The sequence below is a fragment of the Leptodactylus fuscus genome, chromosome 8, assembly GCF_031893055.1.
Source record: "Leptodactylus fuscus isolate aLepFus1 chromosome 8, aLepFus1.hap2, whole genome shotgun sequence".
NCBI classification, from domain to species: domain Eukaryota; kingdom Metazoa; phylum Chordata; class Amphibia; order Anura; family Leptodactylidae; genus Leptodactylus; species Leptodactylus fuscus.
Window position 1 is genome coordinate 88971188 of NC_134272.1, and position 10712 is coordinate 88981899.

Here is a 10712-nt window from a genome sequence, read left to right on the forward strand (position 1 = left end):
AGGGGTGTGGGAGAGCTGGGCTACCCCAGACAGAGCTGTGACAGTGTGATCATCCAGCTTTTCCAGGCACAGATGACATATAACAATGCTCTAGTCTCTCCCTAGGTTACTATAGCCCAGGCTTCGCAGTGTTTGTCCCAACAGTGATGACGTCATGTGAGCGAGGCGGGGCTTCTCGATCCTCCCTGTAAATACATGACGTCATCGCCGCTCGCCCCGCCCTTTCCTCAGGTCCCGGAAGCTCCGCAGCAGGCGCGGCCTAGATCGGGCGATAACCGTGAGGAGGACGCGGGCGGCGGAGAGGCCTCACAGCGGCTCACACACCGGCCTAGCCTAACTCTGACGCCGTCATGGAGCGCAGGATGTCCGGCCGCATGTGCGGTCATCACCCCCGGGAGGAGGGCGGCCGTAGCGGCTTCCAGCTGCCGTCACACGACTTCATGGAGTTCCCGGTCAGTCTCCGGTCTTGTCTTCAGTCAAATAAAGTTTTTGTTGTTGTTTATGGTTTTGGGAAAGCTGGGTGCTGGCCAGTATGGCCCCCGGCGCCTGGAAGGCTGGAAAGTGTTATAGCTAATCAGGTCTGCCTTTCAGGGGTGTGGAAAAGCTGGGTGCCCGCCAATATGGCTGCTCTCCTGGGCCTGTGGTTATAGATAAGCAGGTCTGACTTTCAGGGGTGTGGAAAAGCTGGGTGCCCGCCAATATGGCCGCTCTCCTGGGCCTGTGGTTATAGATAAGCAGGTCTGACTTTCAGGGGTGTGGAAGAGCTGGGTGCCCGCTAATATGGCCGCTGTCCTGGCTTGGTATAGTCAGCGCTGAATGTCCATAGTTCTGTGGTTATAGATAAGCAGGTCTGACTTTCAGGACCGTGGAAAAGCTGGGTGACGACCAATATGGCCTCTGTGGCGGGGTTGCCTTATCCTATACTTACAGGAGACAAATCTGCGTAATTCTGTGGTGCTGGAGGAATGTAGTATGTTGCCTATCAGAGTTGTGGGAAAGCTGGGTGACCACTGCCCTGGGGTTGTCGCATATCCTGCAGCTCTTAAGCAACAAGTCTCCCTAATTCTGTGTTGATAGAGGACAGAAATATGTCATCGCTAGGCAGATCTGCCTTTCAGGACTGTTGGAAAGCTGGGTGGCACTCCTTATGGCTGCTCACCTGGAATCTTTCACATCTGTTTTAAGATTTATTTTTTTTCTGGTTGCGACACTTACATCTCCCTTTCAGGGTTGAGGGAAAGCTGAGTTATATCCTCTATGACCGCTGTCCCTTGTGTCATTGTTTCCTAGGGTTCTGCCCAGCCCTTTAGTGATATAGGAATGTTCATAATGAAGCAGATCAGTCTTTCAGGGCTGTGGGAAAGCTGGGTGACCCTCAGTAGGGCCCTGGGGTTATCATGTGTGTCCTAGTTTTTAGTGACAAATCTGTAATTAGAGGATTTTATTATTAGGTAGACTTGTTCAGGGCTGCTGGAAAGTTGAGTTGCCGCTGGCCTGTGATTGTTTCATCTCTTGACACCCTCAAGAACAAATCTATTCAGGTCTGCAGTAATAGAGGAGATTCTACTGAAAGATAGTCAGATTTTACTTTCAGGGTTGTGGGAAAGCTGAGTGGTAACCCCAGGGCAGCAGCCAAATTGCTTATCACGTATCTTACCAATTCATGTAATGATAGAGAACTATACTGCTTAATAACTAGGCAGATCTCAGGGTTGTTGGAAAGCTGAGTGAAGACCCCGTTGCTCGCTTTAATGGTGGCTGCATCTGGGAAACATTGGCAACGACCTTTACGCCCGCTGTTATAGCTCTTGACTTTCCCAGACCCCTGAATGGTAAACCTGCCTACTATTAGAGCAGAAGGGAAATTTGAAGGCATGACACTGGGACTGTGCAGGCTCCTGGGAAAGCTGAGTGACTTGGTGTGAGAAGTTACCATCTTGGTTTTGATTTAAGAGATCTAATATTGTCCATATTGCTTGGAATCCATCTTTCTCAGGCTCGGATACCAGGCTTGGTTGGGAGATCTTAAAGGGGTCTTCAGAGACATTGGACTGAACTGTTATTGGGTCACGTGACATCACATGGCCTTCAAACAGCTAGTCCAGGGGGGTCTTGGGTTTGGGCCCCCAGGGATGTTCAAGTGATGGCCAACGCTAACGTCAGGTCATCAATGAAAAGTTCCCCCGAAAGCCCCTTTAACCCTTTCCCACCGGGACTTCCAGACCCCATAACTCTTATTTCTCCGCTCTGAGCCATATGAGGTCTTAATGTCAAATATTTCTTCATGATACAGCCATTAATAATTCTATATAATGTACTGGAAGCTGGAAACAATTCAGAATGGGGGGAGTAGTTTTGAATAGCACGCTCCCATAGGAATGAATGGGAGTGGGCGGTGCGCAGGGGGTTAAGCGGCAGGACACTGGCGCCGGCTGCGTCCATTCATTCCTATGGGAGCGTGCTTTCGGCTAGTATTCGCTCATCTCCGCTCCTTACGTCTTTGCTTCCTATTGAGGTGTATTGTCGTTACCTCCGCTTTCTGGCGCGCTCATTCTGAGTAATGACATTTTTCTTTTACAGTTTTTACCCGGACACCCCCAGCTGAGTGAGCGGGTGCGGAAGCGCCTGTATTATGGTTGGGAGGCGGAGTGCCCCATGGAGAACCTGTCCAGTCCAGTGGCCGGTGAGTGCAGCTCTTCTGCCTATACTGTGGATTTCAGGGGCTGAACCATTTGTCAACTCCATGACGACAGACTACAAGCAAGCCCTGGGTAGTCTGACCCTGCAGTCACCTTTTATTTTTGTGTCCCCTCTTAGATATCGCTGTGGAGCTGCTGCAGAAAGCCGCGCCCAGCCCCATCCGTCGCCTGCAGAAGAAATATGCAGCTCACGTGTCCAGGTGAGTGCAGGGGCTGCGTATAGCCAGATGGACATTACAATCCGTATATACGCAATAAAAGGAGACGAGAGCCCGGCCGGTGCTTACAATCTAGAGAACAGCCTGTACTGAGCCGCTCCCTGGTGTTAAAGGGATTCTACCATAAAACCTTTTTTTTTTTTTGTGGATAAGACGTTGAAATAGTCTTTAGAAAGTCTATTCGTCTCTTACCTCTAGACGTGGTCTCCGCTGCGCCGTTCCTTAGAAATACCGTTTTTTACCGGTATACAAATGAGTTCTCTTGCAGCGATGGGGGCGGGTCCAGCGCTCAAATAGCAATGGGGGCGTCCCCACCGCTGCCAGAGAATTGTCTCCGGCGCCGCCTCCTTCTTCATCCACCGCTTCAATGTCTTCTTCCAGCGCGGGCTCGTAACCTAGCAGAGCAGACTACGCAGGCGCACAGGCCACGGAAAAATATCCACTAACAATACTGTGCAAGCAGCCATTTTCCTGTGGCCTGTGCGCCTGCGCAGTCTGCTCTGCCCAAGGCCTAGAAGTTACGAGCCTGCGCTGGAAAAAGACATTGAAGATGACGCTGCGGACGAAGAAGGAACGGCGCAGTGGAGACCACGTCTGAAGGTAAGAGACGAATATCCTTTCTAAAGGCTATTCCGACGTCTTATCCACAAAAAAAGAGGTTATAATGGTAGATTCCCTTTAAACTACAAATCCCAGCATGCCTTAGTTTGTGTCCTGAAGACACTAATCAGAAATGTTCTCTAATAAAATTGTCCTGAGTGCAGGTGGAGAAGGTTGTGTTGTCGCATCAGGTGAGGACGTAACCCCAGATCACCAGTGAGCAAGAGATGAAGCAACCAGAAAAGCATTGTGTGCAGCAGTGTGCCCGGGGTGTTACATAATGTCTTCTATATGCTCCTCTATATACTGGCGCTGACTCACTAATAATTTATGTCGCCCCGTGACTCCCACAAATCATCATGACTTCAGCGCTCACTTGCACACACCGACAAGGCTCCTATCTCCTGTTCTGTTGATAGGGGGTGAGATTTTGCTGTGCTCATGTACGCCTATATATATATGCCCCGAAATCGTGTCCTTTACACTAAAGGGGTTTGGACTTCTCTTTCTCTGACTGTAGCTTGTAGCACAGATCTGTGACTTGCTGACGGCTGTGTCTGTCTTTAGGGAGGCCTGCATCTCCCCCTGCTCCATGATGCTGGCCTTGGTTTACATAGAGAGACTGCGGCACCGGAACCCCGAATACCTGCAGCAGATCTCGTCCTCCGATCTCTTCCTGATATCCATGGTAAGTGATAAGAGATTCAGTCGTGTGACTTCTCCTCCAGGTTACACTAGTCTCCGCTCTGCACTCCTGGGGCAGGTGATCTGTACATGTGACCTGGCGTGTGACACATCCGTGACGTGACTGAGTCATACAGGTTGGCAAATATTTCTCCTCGTTGATTCATTCTTTGTTTTTTTACATAACATTCTTGTGTCTAAAACAGTCTCCAACATGGCTGATAAAGTGAAGGGGAAGCCATTGCCAAAACTCCCAACACCCTGTCGACTTGCAGCTCCTCCACTAATGTAAGAGAATTGTGTTGCATTGTGACCCCTGATGGTGCTGCAACCACAACAAAAAATTGCAGCTGCAAAACCCTTGAAGCAACAATGCAACTCTATTCTCTTACCTTAGTGAAGGAGCTGCAGGACACGCTAAGCTTTGATCGCAAAATGAGTCGCAGCTAAGGTCATTGCTTATTATACAGCGTGCAACAGTGATGCTGCGGGAAGGAGTGACCTGAGCATCATTTCTTACTATGATGCAGGAAAGCCAGGTCTCCGGACCATGTTTGGACCAGGACTTGGCCCATGTTCCCCAGTGTGTAAAGAGGGGGTTCAGATAACTTATTTATAGCTAGTGCATAAAGTTTTTCTTCTTGTTGCACCCTAGATGGTGGCCAGTAAGTACCTATATGATGAGGGCGAGGAGGAGGAAGTGTTCAATGATGAGTGGGGAGCAGCCGGAAAACTGGATGTCCAGACGGTGAATAATTTGGAGATGAATTTCCTCCGAGCGATTGTGAGTCCATTGTGTTTTTGTTGTTTCATTTGCATTTGAAGTGTTCTGTACGAGACCGTAGCACCCGCCTTAAAGGGGACCTGATAAAATGTTACCTGCCCGGACCATCACAAATGTATACTGCGGACTATGAACCTGGTCGTACATCAGTCTGCAGTAACCTCCAAGGCTCCCCCTGGTGGTGGCTGCAGGCAGCTGGAACACTGTGACAATAAAGATTTCAATCAGTTTTTCTCTATTTTTTTTTCTTCCATACAGGACTGGAGTTTGTACACTCACCCGAGGGAGTTCTTTGAGGTGCTGCAATGGTTGGAAGGACGGTGAGTCGTGATCACATATATGTACTATGAATGATGAAACATATGAAAGGGGTTTTGACTGTTTTCTAATTGATGACTGGTGTATCTAGAAGGGGTGCTGAAGTAGCAGCTGCCACTGGACCTGGAGGGGGGCCCCAAAGGTCCCTCTACTCTTAAAATAAACCACTATTCTAAATGGCATGAGATAGATAGGGGCCCCTTCAGACTTTGCATTGTGGCTCAGGAGCTTCATGTTACATCTCTGGATCGTTGAACTATCCTTAAGATAGGACATCGCTGAAAGATCACAGGGGCCCAACACCTGGGACCTCTGCAGATCAGCTTCACTCCAGCACAGCTCTCTACATTTGTACAGCGGTTGTGCTTGGTGTCTCAGATCAAACCCTGTGATCGGTATCCTATCTCTTGGCCTCCAAACAGCTGATTTGCTGGGGCCTGTGGGGTCAGATCCTCATGGACCTGTCCTAAGGAAACCTGTAAAACCTCTCTTTAATACCTTGGTTCAGAGCTCTGTACATGTCCAGTACATTACCAAACCCCTAATTCTTGAGCGAGCTCTTCTTCCTTTTCACTGCTCACCAGGCCCAGCTCTGTACATTGCATAATGGCCATACTTGGTATTGCATCTCTGTCCCATTTACTTGAATAAGACTGAGCTGCACCAAATATCATGTGACTGACAGATATAAAGTAGTAGTTCCAGGAGTTGGCCCCCCAAAATTGATACGATATTGATGACCTATTCTGAGGGTCAGTCATCAATGCAAACGTCCTGGAACACCCCTTACAATACAAATTCTCTTCTTCCCTCAGAGTGGCCGGGCAGCAGGGCATGAAGCGCGGCTGGTTCACCTACACAGACCTGACGGTGCTGCTGGAGCAGGAGCTGTGGCAGAAAGCCTTCAGTGATTTCTGCCAGCAAGTAACCAAGGTAAGGAAAACTTCTGCAACCGATCTGTCTTCATGATTTGCAGTGCTCTGCATTTGTATCTTACACCTGCTGATTGTTCTCTTGTGCAGCTGGCCTGTCTCCTAGGTCTTGTGTACCTCACTGGTGTTGCGACCTTCTTTGCCTCCGTCACTGTACTCCACAAGGCTACCGGTGAGATTAACGGCACTACGCCTCTCCCCTCTGTCATGGAGCCAACTTCAGATACTTCCACGCCTCTCTTCGTTCCGGTTTCACCAGTGGAGGTCACCGGCGCCAAGCCGACCTTTCCTCCATGCTCCCTGGAAGAAGAGTCTGTGGAGAGGCGATCAAGTGTTACGGCGACAGCATTGTATCTATGGGGCTCGGTGCTGACTGCACTTACTTACAGTGATCCAGGAGGGGCTGCACATGAGGAACCACAACCACCTGACCAATACTGTCCTTATTGCTCTAAACCAAAATTGTCCTCCTGGCCTAAGACCTCCCATCAGAAGAACGCCACCCGCTGCCGTATCACTCAACCAGTCGTACGTGCCTTTTCTGGACTCCACCACTACAGCTTCCATGATGCGCTGCTTTGCTCCAACTGCCCGGACTCCGGCGTCCTCTCTCCAGGTGGCTCCACTAACACGGACTTGTCCAGGAATTTAGAGCTAAAGACCTATTTCTGCGGAGACAGCAGCCTTGACAGGTTAAAAACCCTGATTGTTCCAGGTTAGCCAATAGGCAAGGTGGTGCAGGCTCACCCTTCCGCCTCACCTCCCCCTTAGTCAGGCCTGTGCTCAATTTTTAGGACTTCCTTTGAGATTAGAACTTACTATATACAAATTTCAATAGCTTTTATTTTACTAGGATATTGCTAATATTGGTGTTTACGTGACGCTTCTCCTAGAACATAGGACTAGAGGTAATAAAGGGGTTTAGACAGGGCTCGTGGGATGTCTTCTATGCCAGGTCTCCTTCGCAGTCTTGTGCTGAGATGGGAAACCTAAGGAGACTTGATTATTCACTTAAAGGCTTTGTCCAGCCCCAAATTGCTTTTTCACACTGATGCTTTATCTACAGGATAGGTCCTCAATATATGATCTGTAGGGTCTGACGTCTGGACCCCGCATTGATCAGCGGTTTCAGCTTGGATGTGAGAGCGTTGTGCAGCTTCCAGTCCACTCTATAGTGGTCGTTCCAGGGAATTGCAGCTTCTTTCCTGCACGCGCTCCCCATCCACAAGCCACTTCTGGTTGATCCATGTGGGCTTCTGTCTTATCATATGGATAGGTCATCAGTTTGTCAAATCGAATTGGGTCTGACAATCCCTTTTAAGTTGCACCTCCTGATTCTACACAAGTCATTGCACAGTGAAATAGGAACAACCTTCTTTACATACAGAGGCTGAAAGCTTGTACAGACCTAATATTTTTCACGGGGTTTGTTAGAATAGTATAGTCAAGCGTCCTGTTACAATGTATCAGAATGGAGTCTAAACTAATTGATCCTAACCTCTACTGCACTGATACATTGTAACGTCTCTTTGGACAGAGCCCTGGTTTATGCCATTGATAGGCGTGGTTCTAGGCTGGATGCATCAGTGCCAGACTCTTGGTTGTGAGAAGATGGAGTTTGAGGCAGGTTTTTAGTTTCTGGCTGTGCACATGACTTATCGTTCTGACAGCAAGCAGAGATCTTAAATTAAATTGGAATTGAAATACAGTCTATTGGAAATCTGCAAAGCTTCCAGAAAACCTTTGAGTGTATTCAGGTGGTGCGCGCTTACCACAAATTGCAGTTTTGCAACTTAGTAGTAGACTGTACCGTACAGGGGTGAAGAACCCGTAGTCTTCAGGCTGTCCATAGAAGACCTGCCCATGGCAACAAAAAAATGCACAGCTGAAATTGTCTGGTTTTTGCAACCTCAGTTCCTGGACAGCAAGGTTGAAGTTCACTGTTAAACACACAGCAGTGATTGACATCAGTCTATCCCCAGCATTAGGCTACACGCACACCACTGAGCTATCTGTGGTTTTTCCAGCTAGCACACTGACCCATTCATACGTCCGTGTGTTATCACAGTATGTATGGAGGGCTATGAGCCTTGGGATGAGTCTATTCCTGTTCGTTTTGCAGTCAAGACCCATTCACTGAAGGCGCCAATGGACTGTGGTGTGCCTGTAGCCTTAGTGTCTTTCCAACGCGTGCAGCCAAATACTTGATTGCGACGATGTATAGATTTGCACTACCATGTAAGTAGACCCTAAGGCTTCAGTCAGATGGGCATAATGGAGGCAACAATCCTGTCCCTACCACGATGCTGCTAGTTCAGGTCATTAGGCCCTTACGTGGGCTGGAATCTGCAGTCCTGTACAGTCTCCTCCATGGCCTGGCCACCTGCATAGGCCCAAATCAGAGGCAACAACTTTGTCCCATCGAGTTGCCTTACAATAGCAGCGGAAGAAGAATCCAGAGTTGCAGTGCACTCACCTTAAAACTTCCAATACAACCTGCCCCATTGAGTTACAGGGTGCTCTTCCTTCCTTTATGTGTAGCTTTTGGGACACTTTGGATGTTGCATGTCCTATGTTAGTGTCTCTGTCCTGGATAATAAGGTCTCTGTTGTTAGATAAGAGAATCTATAAATGCAGAAGATAATGGAAAGGATGAGGGAAAAGACAAAAGCACTGAGATATCAGTCTGTAGCACCGGTCCAGTAATGGTGCAGGCGGGTCAGTACCAAGAAGGTGACTGTAAGTTCCCAGGTAATTGTATTGTCACAGCACGTGAAAGCTGCAATGGACGTATTCGTTCTAAGAAGGTGAAGTTGCACCACGTGCGTTGGATAAACTGAACCAAACTTCATTGAAGAGTGTCAGTCCAGCTGGGCTAGAGATGCATAGTGACTTTGGCTGTAGCCGTTGCCCAAAGAAAGATCGCAACTCTTTGGCTAATGTAAGTGAATGGTGTCTTAGGGTGCATTCACACTGAGTAAACGCTAGCTTATTTTGTAGAGTAAAATTACACTTGTAAATTTTGCTATCCCATTGACTTCAATGACATTTTACAGGCGTATTTTTACAGGCGTATTTTTTACAGGCGTATTTTTACACTTGTAAAAAAATATCATTGAAGTCAATGGGATAGCAAAATTTACAAGTGTAATTTTACTCTACAAAATAAGCTAGCGTTTACTCAGTGTGAATGCACCCTTACTTCGACTAGTCACAAATAAAAGTATCAGCACTCGATCTTTGTGTCACGTTGCAACATCATTCACTTACTTTCGTGAAGGTTAATCACATCATTGCAGCCCTAGATGTAAGCTCGCGCTTAAAGGGAACCTATCCGGGCATTATGGGATACTGAACTGCCCACGGGTCCTTAGAGAATGGAAATTTAGTGTCCTAAATAGTGCTGACATTTGAAGAGTACGTGTTCTCTAACATTGGCGGTGTTATATACCGCTGGGCAGCGGACTGTGCTGAACTGAGCAAAGAGAGCGATCAGGGCGAGGAGTTCCTCAGTGTCCTAAATGGCCGTGACAGGTTCCCTCCAAGACCCGAGATGGAACTTCAGTGGGTTCTAAATTATATCCAAAAACGGGTGCCCTGGTGAACCTCATTGACCTCACCCCATGGCTGTAGTTCCAGGATATCCCTCGCTATATGCTGCACTTATCACTTTTAATTTTGTAATGTTGGATATTAGACATTGTTTGATTGCTTTAGTCTGTTTATTTTATTACTTTACAAACATTATTTGCATGAGATGAAACTTACAACGTTCACATTAGTAACAACCTGCAAGGACTTGGTTCTTGTAACAGTACAAAAAAAAAATTCCAGTTATTTTTGTTCTGCACAAAATCTCAGATTTCATATTACACAATAAAAGCAGAACTTGTTCTCACAAAATGTCCTGTTATTATTTCACTAAAGATTTATTACAGCGCAGACTGCGAGAGAGAGGATCGGGATATGAAATACTATAATACTGCCCCTATGTATAAGAATATAACTACTATAATACTGCTCCTATGTACAAGAATATAACTACTATAATACTACTCCTATGTACAAGAATATAACTACTATAATACTACACCTATGTACAATAATATAACTACTATAATACTACCTCCTATGTACAAGAATATAACTACTATAATATTGCTCCTATGTACAAGAATATAGCTACTATAATACTGCTCCTATGTACAAGAATATAACTACTATAATATTGCTCCTATGTACAAGAATATAGCTACTATAATACTACTCCTATGTACAAGAATATAACTACTATAATACTACTCCTATGTACAAGAATATAACTACTATAATACTACTCCTATGTACAAGAATATAACTACTATAATACTACTCCTATGTACAAGAATATAACTACTATAATACTACTCCTATGTACAAGAATATAACTACTATAATACTACTCCTATGTACAAGAATATAACTACTATAATACTGC

General features: G+C 46.6%; 1 protein-coding gene across 1 annotated transcript; it reads left to right on the forward strand.

Moving 5' to 3' along the window:
* Positions 1 to 228: 228 nt before the first annotated feature.
* Positions 229 to 10116, forward strand: CNPPD1 (cyclin Pas1/PHO80 domain containing 1). Its single transcript, XM_075284583.1, has 8 exons — positions 229 to 452; positions 2581 to 2683; positions 2818 to 2899; positions 4085 to 4205; positions 4857 to 4985; positions 5244 to 5305; positions 6119 to 6236; positions 6326 to 10116. Exons 1-8 carry the CDS (start codon positions 351 to 353, stop codon positions 6953 to 6955), a joined length of 1347 nt encoding a protein of 448 aa, XP_075140684.1. The 5' UTR covers positions 229 to 350; the 3' UTR covers positions 6956 to 10116.
* The last annotated feature ends 596 nt before the right edge of the window (positions 10117 to 10712 follow it).